The sequence below is a fragment of the Carex rostrata genome, chromosome 24, assembly GCF_964058835.1.
Source record: "Carex rostrata chromosome 24, lpCarRost1.2, whole genome shotgun sequence".
In the NCBI taxonomy this organism is placed as follows: Eukaryota; Viridiplantae; Streptophyta; class Magnoliopsida; order Poales; family Cyperaceae; genus Carex; species Carex rostrata.
In genome coordinates this window covers 5,470,047-5,485,625 of record NC_135941.1, presented here as the reverse complement: position 1 = coordinate 5,485,625, position 15,579 = coordinate 5,470,047, and the positions used below count along the sequence as shown (strand labels likewise).

At 36.2% G+C, this 15,579-nt stretch overlaps 1 protein-coding gene across 2 annotated transcripts; it reads right to left on the bottom strand.

The window, feature by feature from the left end:
* Positions 1 to 5,138: 5,138 nt before the first annotated feature.
* Positions 5,139 to 15,247, bottom strand: LOC144575483 (Transducin family protein / WD-40 repeat family protein). 2 transcript variants are annotated; one of them, XR_013518454.1, is made up of 19 exons: positions 14,082 to 15,246; positions 13,093 to 13,561; positions 12,563 to 12,650; positions 12,275 to 12,456; positions 11,878 to 12,014; positions 11,142 to 11,208; positions 10,918 to 11,041; positions 10,424 to 10,538; positions 10,069 to 10,144; positions 9,808 to 9,990; positions 9,343 to 9,503; positions 9,128 to 9,236; positions 8,553 to 9,035; positions 8,377 to 8,475; positions 8,114 to 8,258; positions 7,919 to 8,011; positions 7,381 to 7,454; positions 5,898 to 5,951; positions 5,139 to 5,808 (listed from the first exon to the last, which is right to left on the bottom strand). XR_013518454.1 is itself a non-coding variant. In XM_078325643.1 (19 exons), the coding sequence occupies exons 1-19, from the start codon at positions 15,110 to 15,112 to the stop codon at positions 5,469 to 5,471; spliced, it is 4,053 nt and encodes a 1,350-aa protein (XP_078181769.1). In that variant the 5' UTR covers positions 15,113 to 15,247; the 3' UTR covers positions 5,139 to 5,468. The 2 variants fall into 2 exon arrangements, 1 of the variants encoding a protein (XP_078181769.1); XM_078325643.1 differs by having other exon boundaries at positions 8,354 to 8,475; positions 14,082 to 15,247.
* Between the last annotated feature and the right edge of the window lie 332 nt (positions 15,248 to 15,579).

Below are 15,579 nucleotides of genomic sequence, written 5' to 3'. Positions count from 1 at the left end.
CAGAACCATAAATGGTCATATCATGGGTCTCAATCTATAGCAGCAAAAATAAATGATCCTGAGATTCCTGACAGAAGCGAGTCAAGAATTTAAAAAAAAAAAATATGATCTCAAACATTTTGTCCATAACTGATTTTTTGTTCAAATTTGTTGACAAAATACTGCGCAGCAGTCCATAAGACTGGTGCCAAAGTAGGTTCAGTGTTATTGAGATATTACCAAAAAAAAGTAGTGTTAATAGAAACCAAAGTTTTGATGCATCAAATCAAATTCAGTCCGATATCAAGTCAAAATAAAAAAAATAGTGTGTTTTTTTTTTGAAAACCTTCGTAGAAGCTGCGAAGTCGTGAGAGGGAATCGAATTCTCGACCTTTACGTACAACAACCTTATGACTTTTTCCTAGCCAATTGTGCTACCTCCCTTTTCTCAAAAAAAAAAAAAAAAATAGTGGTCAAGATTCACACATAATACTTTATAATCCGTGCAGATTAAATGTGTACATAATCTTAATGCTTATTGGACTGCCTCCACGTACTCTAGATATGAAAATAGAGTCGATAGGTTAATAAATTATTTCAGATCAACCAAAGTACATGAATTCAGATCGGTTGAAATTCCAAAGGGAATTTCAGGGTCCCTGCAATCCCTCTCTCCCTATCTCTCTCCTCTCTCTTCTTTCTCTCTCATTAACTCTTTGATGAGAGAGAAAGAAGAGAGAGGAGAGAGATAGGGATTGCAGGGACCTTGAAATTCCAAAGAATTTCAGCAGATCCGGGTCCAAAGTACATGACTTAGGAGCTATTTATGGCATTCAGGGGCGGATCCACATATGTCTAGGGGGACAACTGCTATTCTCTGGATTTTAAATTTTTGTAAAAATATATAAGTTTGGATCGAATTTGTCCCTCTTAGAATTTTTTTTGTCTCCTTTGAAATCTTATTTTATAATTTAGATAAAATTTTGAATTAAAACTAAAATAATATTTTTGAATTTTGATAATTAGAATTAAAAATTAGAGCATTGAAAATTATAAGTCGGAGCATTATTTTTATCCAGTATCCGATTATTTAATAAATTTAAATCCAATTCACTGTATTTTTGTCCCTTCTCTTCTCTTATGAGGAAGATCCTGGATCAGTCCTTGCTGGTATTGTATTTTTAAAGAAGTAGTCAACAGTATTTGAAGTCTGATTAAAAAATGCAATGCAATTATAATTATGTTGCATCTCCATTTTCCACTGAAAAGAGGGAAAAATGTAAATTGACCTATACTTGTACTAAGAGAAAAAACAAAAACAAAAAAACTTGTTTTTGTTTAGGATAGGAGTGCGGATTGCCTACTAAAAAAACTTTCATTAAATTAAAACCTGAACCAATTGTTCATCATTTCTTAACTTGATATATGATGTATGATTATAAGCAATTTTGTTCTTAACTATCTTTTCAATTAACCTCACACCGTATTTAGTTTCAAGTATTATGGATAGTGTGAAATTGATCCTGATTCGTAATAAAAAATTTTATATATTTGATCCCTATTCATATTTAATCCCCATAGTTTAAAAATCTGGCTCCGCTTATGTATAGTAGGTTGTTGTTTTGGTTGCTATGCGTTTTTGCTTTGGTTGTAATAGGGATAGGGACTTCGTGTAACGTACGTATATACCATCGCGAATACTACCGTCACTAATAGAAAAAACACTTTTATGATGGTATACCCTCGCAGATAGTCACTTTTATCGTCGTGAATACTCTCCCATTTTTGTTGTAACTATTATCGTAAGACATTATTATAGAATGTACCAGCAGTTAAGCATCAATTGTACAACAAACAAATTTATTTCAATAAAATAGGTGAACATGCACCATTTTTATCCCAAAAAATAATCATGGACGAATTTGAATAAGCCAAACGCAAAATTGCCTCTGACAAAAGTTAGCACGTCTCTTTTCAATATAGAAAAAATCTTAACATCAGAGAGATCTAATCGGTTAGAAATTGGCAGAGAAAAATAAAAAATAATATCGGTATCAACTTGTCAATGTGCACTTTTTGAAAAGCAATGACGATGTTTACATAATTTGAGCATAGTTTGAATGAATGTAACCGTCTATCACTAATAAGTTCTTGATGTGTGCATCTTTTCAGAGACTACAAGAATGTGACAGTATCTGCTATAGATACTGTCGGTATACTCTTCTGCGGATACTACCATTGCTAATAGAAAAACACTTTTCTGTCAGTATACTCTCACGGATAGACACTTTTTACCTTTCCGGATATTGTCTCATTCTTGTAATTATATTAATTGAATTCAATCTCTAAAATCATTAAGTGGAATTCTAACTACTACTTTACGAAGCTAAATGTACATATTTAGTATTTTACGCGGAAGTTGAACTATATAAAAATTTAAAAAATAAATAAAAGTAAATTTCATTTTTAAAAATTTTAAATTTTAAATTCATAAGGTAGCTAAGCATTGTCCGAATTAGCCAATTGTTTTTATTTTTCCGGCAATAACAATTGCTATGTGGCTAAGATGCTGTCCACATTACAATTATTGGTTCAAATATGAACATAAAACAAGCTTATTTTTAACAAGAGTAAAGAATCACAATTCTTTTATTTTATCTTATATTCTTAATAGCAAATTTGGTAATTTCTCTTCAGTATTGCTTTCCTTGAAAACCATGTCTGAATAACTATATCTGGAACAATTTGATGAACTTTAACAAACAAAATTTCTAATTCCATCATTGTGATAATTAATTGGTGGTCAGAAAGAGATTTGAAAACCATGCCTAAAGCAGAACACTTACTTCTAAAAAGGAAAGTGACATTGAGAGGTTATCTTTTCCATTTGTTTTTGTTGCTAGGTAGATAGACTTATTCGACTCGAGATCTCCGGTGCCCTTGCTTCGACGATGTCGGGCATTGACAATGAACTAAAGGTGCAATGATAGTGGTGAACATTTGTCAAAACCCACATAGGAAGATCTATGTGGATAGGAGTGACTTAGCCACCCCTATAAATTAAAAATTAACAGTTTTGTCCTTTATATATATTTTATAATTGTACAAGTATATATACCTTTGTTCTCCTTATAAAATAAAATTACACTATAATAATTTATTCGGCCACCTCCATTTTAATTTTCTTTCCTTCCCTGATTAAATATATGGGACAAACAAGAATGTTTTCAAGGATAGAATTTACAGTTAGACAGATGTTGTAGTATTTTCATACTAGAACGTTGACAAATAAAAAATAAAGAGTAAGAAAAGAAGAGGAGAGGAAAAATTGTTTCTATGAAGTTAACAAAGATGGCCCAAAATTTAATTTCATTTGATCCAAAAGTATAATAAGTTGAGCCCAGTCGGCCTGTGGAATTAACTTGTATAATATAAAAACTATTATGGTTTGAAAGGTTGAAATTATTGGAAGCTTCAACCATGCAGCTCAATAAATTTTATATTTCCTAAATTTATTTTCAGTTTTTAGTATTTTACCAAACACCCTTGCTTGGGGAATTTTTTTTATTTATAGAAATTATAAAATTCAGACGTACAGAAATAGAAAATACTTCATTTGTATCAAATATAGTAAGATCAAACTTGTATAGAAATTATAAAATTGAGTCCAATACATAATTTTTTTTCCAGAGAATTTGCAAAAATAATAAAAATAAAAATTATGGATCAGACTCAATGAGTCCGATGCATAAAAGGGTTGATTTTTTACCCTATGTATTCGTAGAAAATCAATGGTTACAGAGGGTTTTGTGCCGCAGAAAATCAACATTTTTATGAACCGGAATCATTAAGTATGATCCATAAATTTTTCTTTTTCCCACTATCACAGTTCAAAAAATAAACTATAGAGTCTGATCTTATTATATTTGATATAAACGAGATACTCTTTCCATTGTTGTCCATCCAAATTTTATAATTTCTATGAATAAAAAAATTTCTCTTGCTTGGGTCACATGATTTCTCTCATCTATCTCAATTACGACACTTTTTTCCAAAGAATTATGAGCCCACTAAAAGACGAATATTGAGGGGATAAGTTTAGTGTTGTGTAATTGGATTAAGTTGGAATTCTCTTTCGTGTGAAGAAGATGGATGTGGTTCTCAATAGAACAGTGCCCGATGCTGTTCTAAAGAAATACAACTGTTAGGATAGCAATATAGAATATGCATAGATTATTACTAGCAATATTCAAAGTACAAACATTGGGGAATAAGTTCGTTTGATCGCTGCAGCTTTTCTTGTGTTTTGGGATAGAATGGTAGATGATAGCACCAACAAAGAGGTTTTTATTCGGTGAACTCCTTTGCTTACTATATACTGCATGTGAGATATTTGTGTTACAACTTGATTTGCATGTATGCCTGGAGAAAAGATAAAAGAATTCATCTGACAATGGTTTTGATTAAAAGATAAAACTTTTGTTTGAATATCAGTTCTCTGATCAAATATTCTGATTCTTTGTATCCTTTTTATGATTTATTTTACGTGCAGAAATCTAAATTTATTTAGACACGTACTCGCCACACGTATCCTCCATATACAAATTGTATTATCTTTCTGATTAGTTTTGATTTATTTATATTTTTTAAATGTCATTTAAGAAATTTTTAAATTGATTGGTCATGTGATCATGTCTCATGTATTCATTTTTTATTATTATTTGTATATCATATTTGTCATTTAATATATTATTTTATTTTAGATTATTTTTTTATGAAAATGTGTCAAAAAGATAAAAAATGTCATTTAATATGTTATATATATCTCATTTAAGGATTATTATTTATGTGTATATATAATTTAAAAGATATTATTTGTCATTTAATCTAAATTTTTATAAAAATATATCATTTTATATGATATTATTTTTGTTCTCTTATAATATCTCTCATGATACTAGTTTCTAAATATGTAACCAAGATGCCTGGCAATAAGAATGCAATACGTACAATAAAGTGCTACATCAACCTCTCTTTTTTTTCTTCCGAGGAAAATATGGATTTCCTTCGTCTTTTCTTTAGAAAGTCGTGCAACCTTAAAGTAAAGAAAACTTGCAAACTAAAAAAATAAGCGTCCAAAATAAAAGAGAGATTAAAAGTTTATTCTGAATTACAAAATTAAATCCCTTCATAATGGATCCAGTAAAGTTTGCTGAAGTTTAACTGTTAAAGAATTAATACAAGCCTTGCTGAACATAATAAGTATCGCTTAATCAAGCTATAAATTATATTTCTATAATTGATAAAACAACAACAGTTACAACACGGGACCAATTTGTGTTCAGATATGTCCACCCAAATACACTAACAAAAATTGACCTACATACACAACTCCAACCAAGAAAACAGAGAAAAAAATATATCCTCATTGGAAAAACTAACTACACATCCAAAAAAAATGTACCCATTCTGCAAAGAACTACAGTGTCTCACTCAATTGAGTGAACCGTGTCCATGCAAAGATGGATTAGTTTCCGCTGATACTGCCCAAAAAACTCACTGACAGTAGCTATGTCCTCCTCCTCCACATTCTTTCCAGGGAAATTAATTTTCATTTTCACCTCCTGCTCTTCAGAGACTGCATTTTCTTCTTCAGATCCATCTACAACTTCTGGCTGTGTTTCTGGTGAGCTGGTACTGGAGAGGTGCTTTGTGTAGATCTCATGGCATGCAAGCAAAAACAAGGCAGCCGTGTCAGGCTGCTTGCTTTTTCTTAGTGCTGCTAGTGCTTCTGTCATTGCTCCCGACGCCACATAAAGTATAAGAGCTCTATGTTCATGGACAAAATATATTATTTTTATCTACCTTACCGACTCAGGTTTTGAATAAAATAATGAATTGGAAAATGTTGATTGTACCTCCAAATGTTGTGTTCGTAGTGAAGAACATAATCAGCCCATCTCTGTAGTACTCTGCCATGTTTATATTTTATTATTGAAGAGAAAGTGCATCGAACAATAATTAATGCTTCTATTTAGATGTTGTCATTACTAATCTAGCAATGGCAAGTAGTTGTCATCTTTCTACGACTTAAATGGTATAGTATCTCACATGAAGCTCTGAACCGAGAATCAAATAAATTCAGTAGAAGCATTTCCATCATTAACATAATGGTAAGCACATGCATCACTAAACCAAGAGGTGTTAACTTGGGTTCAGATTCTTTTCTCATTCCACACTTAACATAATAGTAATTTACATAACATATTAGAGGTAGTAATTGCTTATGAGGTTGGATCAGGTTTCAGTTTGGATTTTTCAGAAAGATCAGGTCAGGTCTGAACCAGATTAGTGCTGCAAATAGAGCTTGATGGGGCCGTTCGGCAACAAAGGATTAAGAGTAAAGGATTAAGAGCATAAAGAGCGCCAAGGAACTAATGTTCGGTTGTCTTAATCCGTGGGTAAAAGCTAAGGAAGCTAAAGGAAGGGGTATGGGTGCCTTAAATTCCAGGCAGAGGATTAAGATCCGGGCAAAAGTAAGCTAAAGGAGGTGTTCTTAATCCGCGCTAAGGAACCGGTGTTCAGTAGGATTAAGCGGCTAAGGAAGCTAAAGAAAGCGGATTAAGCCTCCTTTGTTGCCGAACAGACCCAATGAGTTTTACCCATGCTCCCAAAACAAGCCAAAACCAGCTCTTAATTTCGAACATTACCAACTGAAACTTGAGCTCTTGATTGGCTACCTATCTAGTAAATTCAACTCATTCAACAATCACATATTTGCAGATTGAACAGTTGGGGAGGACAGAAGAACAGTATAGCTCTGTTTGGATAGATACATAGTCTAGATTTAGGAAAGACTAAGATCTCTTCTGCTGCGGCATGCGCACAGTATTGCTCTGTTTGGAGATAAGAGGAAAAACGACTAGGTAAAGAGACAGGAAATGGTAAAGGAGGAATCCGCAGTACGAGACGAACATGGGACAGGGAGTAGGTGATACTGTTGATTGCTCTACTAGGCCTAATTGGCTTCAGTCATTAAGGACCAAACAGATACCTGAAGTTCATAATTAGTAATTCCAAGCTTATATCGAGAGAGCTGAGCCCACCTTGAGCCAGGGTTTAATTTGAGCTCATTAGCTCAATTTAAATTTAGATCAAAATTCAAACAGCTGATCTGGTACTGAGTTCTATACCGAGTCGAACACGAGCGATCTACGAACGAATTAAACTTGTAGCCCTAGGTCAGAGGTTGCGACCTCTGATGATAATCCACTAAAATTGAAGTAGCTCTTCAGAAATGAGAACCTTTTAATCGGAAGTATGAGAAGCACCTAGCCGAACTACTATTTCCAATTCCCTAGGGTCACCAAGAGTACATGATAAATAGCATAATATTTTTACCTAAAATAATCAGATCCATGCAAATGGGTTGCAGCCAGAGTTGCAGCATCTGTCCAGTACCCAGCATCTTGCAGCTGAGAAGTTCAAAATTTCCCTTTTAAGTTTTAGAAGATAAATTTCACATGCATGGAATGGAATTTCATGTACATATGAAAAAAAGAAAATAACCAAGTCCTTTTTGCAAATTATTCTTGCCACAGCAAAAAAAGTGTGTATGCCAAAATACTATTGGCAATTCATATATTTTTTTGTGTTATTTGCAAATTATACAAAACAATCAATTGCAAAACTACAACAATTTGCTTATGTATTTTATACCGTCTTCATTACTGTTTCAAACTTAGAACCCGAACATATATATCTGCTTTTCTTTGTACTTCATTTCAATGATCTTAAGAAGATGCTTACAAGGGTGACGGATAAAATTGTCAACATTAAATGAAACACATCTTTCTGTCATACAATATGAGAATTGCAGTTGCTATTTGACAACACAACGAGAGTTTTCTAGATAAGGATCAAACAAGTATGACCAAACCTGAGAGCAGGCTTCTTGATATCTTCCTACAGCACAGAGCAGATGAATTCCTGAAAGTGACTTGTCTGTTCTCACCATATTGGCTGCAACAACCTACATCCACCATCTTATTATATCCATGAACTCAAACTCAAACATATAAAAGAGAAATTATATCAGAGATTCAGAATAAGATATTTATAATGATATACTTACTTTAACAGCAAGCTCATGCAATGATCTGGATACAGCAGAGGAAAGAACAACAGCTCTTAAGGCATTGGGATAAAAATGAGCACCTTCTGGTGGTGTTGATAGTAGCAATGAAACTGCACCTTCTAGGTTCCCTACTGATACCAACCTGCATTACATTTATCATAAAACAAATTGATCTGAGTTTATGTCAAAATAACAATTTAAGAAGCAAATGGCGCACTAAAGGTTTTAATGACGAACTCATGAACACGTTTCTGTATTGCCTCTTCGCTATCCAGCTTGTCATGCCAAGATATCCTCTCTTTCGCATTTAACCACAATTCTTCTTTCTTGAAGGCCAACCCGCTCAGTTGTCCAGAACTCTGCAAGACACATATCATTTAGCCAAAATTAATGATAAACGAATAATGATATAACGCAGAATCATAACAGTATATACCTTCTTGCTGGTTTGAGCAGACATTTCAAATGAAGGGATACGATCAAGAGCAGTTCCATTATCGGCATGAGAAGTCGGCTGAAAACCCACATTTCTAGGATTTGCAACTGAAGGAGAAGATTTTTCAAGGAAATGGAGAAGAGCACGAGGTAGCTGTAGCCAAAAGTGTGCTTCTGACAATTCTCCAAATATGGCAGCAGCAAAAGCAAACCTATCTGTGGCCCCTCTTTTCACCACCTTTTCATACTCCCTTGCTCTTTCCTCGTCAATGATGCAACCTTCCTTCCTATATGGCTCGAGAACTTTCAGGAGCAACTCAGCCACGACAGGATCACCAATGGTTGGTAATCCTGTCTCAATCATGTAACTGCGTAGATCTCCTTCCACAGGAGAATTCTTAGATGGAGACATCTCCATGCTGCTATATGAGTCATTGTTGAACCAAGATGTTTTCACCCCCATTTGTAGAATCATCCTTAGAGCCTGCACACATGAGAAAAATCAATGATTTTATCTTGTGGTAAAAATGTTATCTAAAAGGACAACTTCAAATAATATATGAACATAAGCTTTACCAACGCATGTGCTGTTGGAAATAGTACAGGTGTGCAAAGTGGCACTGGGCGATATATCTCCTTTGCAATAATTTTTTCCATGGAGGAAGCAGAATTTCTTCTGGAATCACTGTTGACAGATAACAAAATAGAAATATTAACTCAGAAGATGGGAAAATTAAAGGAAAAGATGATGCAAAACAGACAATGAGAATAGAGAAGTAAAAATCTTTTACATGCTAATTTCAACAAGACGAAAGCTGCTGTCAGCCCCTGCAATGCATAAAACTAGCGGCTCGCCTTTGTTAGTGCGCATCGGCAGCCAATCCAATTCAAGAACCAATGTACCAGGTGATTGAGGCTGTAGAAGTGAATTTGCCATTGGATCTGGTGTATCCTGAGGCATATGGTTTGTTTAGAAAAATCATGTCATGATATCAACTATATACAACCAAGAAAAAAAAAGACAAATTTACAAATTGAATTACTGAAGGGTTACTACATTAATGGCCCTAAAGTATCACTTTTTTCATTTGAAATGTAAAACTTGGAAGTACTATCATGGCACCCTTAGGCATTGCAATGCATGCCACTTTGTTCACAGTGAACTTTTTACGGAAACTAAATACAACCAAATGAAAAATTACAATATTTAAGGTACCATTTCTGCAATTGATTAAAACAAAAGGAACTATGCTTACAAGATCAAAAATGGAGAAGGTGTTGTCATGGAAGAGCACCGTAATGCGGCCTCGGCTACGATCTCCAGTGACAACAGGAGAGAACTTGATCCTTCTAATACCCTCCTTGTGAGTGTTAAATGATGATGATAGCCCTGTTGTCACATCCCACCACCTTATGTTCCCCAATCTGTCCCCCATTACCTGACCGATTCAATCACACATCATTCAAATTTTATTACAATAATCAAGGAATTGTCAATTTGAATTGTTCATACATACAACATGAGGCAGTCGATATGCCATAGCAGTAACTAACCCATCAGAGGGTGCGAATGTAGAAGAAGGCCACTTTGGTCTGCAAAATAAATAAAGGCAAACAAAAATCATTTTTAGAAATGAGTGCTTCTAGATTTCTTTGATAAGAGGAGCATACATCTGTGAGTGCAACAATACATCCAATAAAAACCAAGTTGAAAATGATCTACTATTCCAAAAGCGAAACAACAGCAGCTAGAGATCGATATAAGCACTTTCCAAACAGTAAGAATTTATTGAAGTATATGCTGTCTCCGATTCAAGTGTTTATGTGTGCATGTTTGACCGAGAGAGAGAGAGAGCCCCCAAATTCCAGTACCTAAAGTCTCTTATCCTTCGGCCATGTACTTCAAATACACCAAGAGCACCATTTACCAGTGCAAAAGCAAAGCTTTCTGATGTGTCATCTGGTGACTGGTCAGAGCTTGTCGTCCCTGTATACAGGCAAAACAATTAATATATAAAACCATTTATTAATTATGTCATCAGGAGCACTATCAATGAACTAAAGCAAGGTATTTCTCTTAACAGAAATCCACAAAGTGTAGTATCCATTTCATGGTTTGGTGCAGGAATTTGAGAGTTGCCAACTGGGTCTGTACATCTTCTGGTAGAAAAAATACAAGTCGATATTTTGCTGATGGATATCTCAACAATGATTTGCTCAAAGTCAACAGTATGGAAGTTTTAGGTCCTAATAGGAATTTTGGAACTTGGAACATGATGGAAAACGGAGGATACTTTAGGTGCCAATTCTATAACATGCTCTTTTCCATATTTAAAAAGAAATATTCTGACAGAACAAATTGTTACTTGAATCAGCAGAAGGTGCAGAAGAAGGTTGTCTGGCAGAACCCCCATTCTGTGTTGGTGTAGGTCGAGGGACAGCAGGCAGAGTCCACTCGAGTACCGTAAATGGTAGAGCCAAAGACCTCAGCTTCAGACCGATAAAGAATTGATATTACCAAAAGTTTAAGAAATAAAAAGAACTATAAGAGTTCAATGAATTCATAACATAAGTAGAAAGAAATTAGTACCATAATAGGGTTCTTCGTCATGGCCCACACCTCCACAGGAGCATCACGAAACAGAATAACAAGATATCTGCAGTTCCAGTGTGGTGAACTTTGTTATATTGCAGACTGGAGATATGTTAGTCCTTACATAATAGATCTGACATTTTGCTTTTTATTTTGGTTTTTAGACAAATTTGACTTGTTTCTTTATCAGAGCAGTTCAGTTTCTTGTTAATTCACTTTTGATAAGTTGAAAAATTCAAAATAGTCATGTTTGAGAATTCCAGTTTCAAGGTTGGTGCCTGTTTTAGGTAATTGGAAGTAGATAAACTAATTCAACTGACAAAACTAATGCATTAGTTAAATATACTATAGTACTTATGGTACTACAGGCTCTGAAATTCTATGCTTTAATTAGTACTATCTAATTATCTGAAGTCAATACAGCACTATCTAAATACAGGGTGATGGTATTATCGTGCAAAACTGTATTTGCTAAGCTGTTAAACAAAAACCAAACTCTCAACAAGTTTAACCAGTTTGGATTTCATCCAGTTGTAACTTCATTTTACAGTGCAGTCTCACAGCTTCGCAAACCAATAAACAAATTTGGTGTCCTGATTTCAGTTCAGCTTGAAATGAACTTAGTGATGTTCAAACCCAAAACAAAAGTTTGCTAAAGGAAATTAATGAACAGAAACAAAAAGATGCATATTAATGCCTACTTATTAATGCATATCAGCTCTGGATGACTGACCTTCCAGATGACGATGCCCTTAGAGCCCTGATTGGTGCACGTTCTGGCTTTTGGAGCACCCGAAAAGGCCGATTAAGCCCACTTCTGACACAAGTCACAGTAAGTCGATTTGTATAGCCACCTGCTTTGTCATTTACCTGAAACTCGATCACGTTCTTGTCAATTAGAAATCCAGCATTTCATTCTAAACAAGTTAGACAAAGTTGGATATAAAAAAAAATGAATAAAGAATGAAACAAAAATGTACAGCATTACAATATAATAAGAAAAAGATACGTTTATCTGAAAAGTACATGAGATTAATAGAGGCATGGTGGGATCAATTGCTAGGGAATAAAAGTTAATGGGCCCAGAAATTGCACAATTGGAATAAACAAAGAAGTGAAAAGCAACATACCTGACTGTAAGAGAAAGAAACAAGACGAGAGTTGCCCAGCCATCTCAACCCTTTGACAGCAGAGTTGTGGACAGAGAAACTGACAGTGACCGCATTTGCAATTATATCAATGATATCAATAGCACCACTCTGTGTTCCTACCGCTACCAATGGTACTGCTGGCGCTGGATTGTTCCCACCTCCTTCATGACGTTATTAGTTGTTAGACTATAGTTTTCCAGCAAACAATATATCCCAAAGAAATTGAGAACTAATAAAGGAAGAAGATGATAGCAATAGAGGTATTACGAGCCAAAGTAGCAAGTAAAGATGGAGAAGGTACAGCAAGTGTGGTCACAGTTGAAGAAAGAAGATGGAGCTGCCCGATCAAATTCATCTGCACACAGTACTGACTATAAGCCAATATCAATTATACCAGGAATATTTCAATAGTAACAAAATGACTTATGTTTGTGCGTGAATAGATGCACAAGTTGTGTATTATGTCCCTAAAACCAGGGGTGGAACTAGAAAATTTTGATAGAGGGAGGCTAAAATTCAAAATGCCATAATACATGACCAGGACTTGAACCCAAGTCTCCACAATAACAAATTGAAGTTCTAACCACTAGGCTACAAGCACACGTGTGATAATTTATGAGGGGGGGTTGAACTATATAAAAACTTTAAGAAAAATAAAAATTCAATTAATACATGATTACAATTTCCGAAATCATGGGGGTGGATAAGCACCCCCTGCCTAAAACAGACTTGGCGTATACCTCTGCTGGTTCTTAGATTACTTTACACCGTGCACTAAAAGAATTTTTTTCACAAACCTTTGAGGAGAAACCACTTCCTTTAGAGAGAGATTTGGTGCCTCTAGTAGGATTGCCTCTTGGAGTAGGAGCTGATCCTATAACAGAGATAGAGGTAGAAGTACCATTATCTGCTGATCCAACTTTTGCATCTAAAGATGACTCTTCGGCAACCTGACTATGGGATTGATTTTGATTTGCAACTTTTTGAGAGCTCCCGGTATTTGTATCCTCATCAAAATCTAATGACCACTGCCAGATCTTGCCATCATCAGAGATAACCATGATGTACTTATTTCTTGTGATTTTAATGCCACTACCAGTGTCAACATCGTCAGATGGAAAAAAACTAATATCATCATCTCTCACTGTTCTGAGAGAAGACTCTGACTGACAGAGAGCAATAGCGAGCACTGAAGGTGAGGGAACGGTGCTTCCAATTGACGGCATCAGTTCTTCCATTGTACATAGTGTATGTGCCTGTTCTCCTCTAAAATACATAGAATGAGGAGGAACTTTAGACATTCATGAGACCAGTATGCATGTATTAACAAAGGACACCTGTAAAGTTCAGGAATCAAAAGACCCAAGATCCACTTTGATAATTTGTGGAGCCAATTGGGTAGATGCGATAACACGCAGCAACTATTCTTTCTTTTCATTATTTGGGTTTTCCCAATTCCTACAATACAGGTTTGTCAATTTTGAAGGCAAACAGGTTTTGCAGTTCATAGATTGGGAATAATTTGGATTCAGATTTAGCTTTTGGCGGTCTAACAATCTGAATTTAAGTGCGAACGCCTAATTCTGCAACAGGAAGTTCTGATCATTTCAAGTAATTCTTATATGTTGGCGATCAAAATCAATGGATTTCCCTTGTTTTGTATTGTTGATATTTAGCAGTTCTTTATGCCCTAGATACCATGGATATTTACTTAAACCAGTTATCAAAGGGTGCATGTTTTGTATTGGACATGTACAATGGGGAAAGGGATAGTAAACAAGCTTACGGTTTGCGCTTCCAGATGCTAATTTTCCCGTCAAGATGAGCACAATAAAGCAGGTCTAGCTCAGGATCTGGAATCAGATCCAAAAACTTGCCACAACTACGAGGTAGCTGGTTCAATGAGAGTGAGGCCCCATACTGAAGGTCAAAGGAGAGGAGCTCTCTTGGGAAGGTAACATGCAAAACATTCCTCCAGAGAGGCGAGAAGCTGAGGCTAGCAAAGAATAGAGGGTATGCAACCAGGGCAGGCGAATTTGCAGATTCCTTCTCGGACCGTTGAAAACCCTCCAACGGATCACTGATGCCGTTTATTCTGTGCTCTTGCAATGAAACATCGCCCTCCCCTCCCAATGCAACTGCTGAGAGCAAGAAACCATGGAGACTGAGAGCGCAAAAGTGTCGAGAGTCAAATGGGTCCCGCCTGATGCAACAGAGATACTCAGGTGCAGCATCGTACTTCCAGATGCACCTTCCAGTGGCAGCATCCCACAAGACCAAGAGGGAGGGACCATGAATCGAAGCAAGGAGCCAGGAATCGGATCGGATCCAGCACAGATCTTGAATGCCCTGTCGGGAACCGGAGTCAAGGTCAAACCAAAGAACGACTTGGCGGGAACGCAGGTCCCATAAGGCAATCCGGCCCTGGCGATCTCCAACAGCTAAACGGAGGTGAGAACTGGGGATGTCTTCGTAAGAGGAGAGGTCGTGGGAAAGGGGCTGCGGCGACCAACGCACGGCAGTGACGAAGGAAGCGGAGGCGGATGCAGCGGGGAAAGGGGAGAGGAGGAGGAGAGGTAGTTGTTGCTGTAGCAGCTGAGAGGAGGAAGAAGAGGCGGAGGAGGAGGAGGAGACTGGGGGCATGGGGAGGACGCAGACGAGCTGCATGGAGCGAGGATCGACGACCACAACACAACTTCCAGCGCCGTAAGCGAGCAATGCACCGCCGGGGCTGCAGTCGGAGCAACCGCCGTTGCTCCTGGTCGCCGGACCTGGCAGTATGCCATCCCACATCGACGCCCGGCCTCGCGCCGACATTGCTCGATCAATTGCTTAATCAATTTTTTTTGTTTTGTTGTTGGTTTATTTGTCGATCTGATTTCAAGCTCTCATCTCGTTTGTCTCTTGACTCTCTGTTGGAAGAATAATGAGTTTTGAGTTGGAAAGCAGACCTCATATGCATTAACTCAAAAGGGAATCTTTTGAGTTAATGAATCTCAAACGTCTGATCTATTTCAAGATTCGTGCAGTCTAGATTTGCACTAATATTAAAGAAACCATATATTATAGACAGAAACTGGATTGGCTCCGTTGAAAATCAGACGGTTGATATTTATTAACTCAAAAGATTCTCTTTTGAGTTAATGCAGAGGATACGCATTCTGGAAAGCACGAGCTGAAAGACAAATTTTGGCTATAATACAACAAAAAAATTGAAGAATTGATGGTGGTGTATCCGTTAAAATATTTAAAATTTATCTATCCTTTTTATCAAAATTTAATTT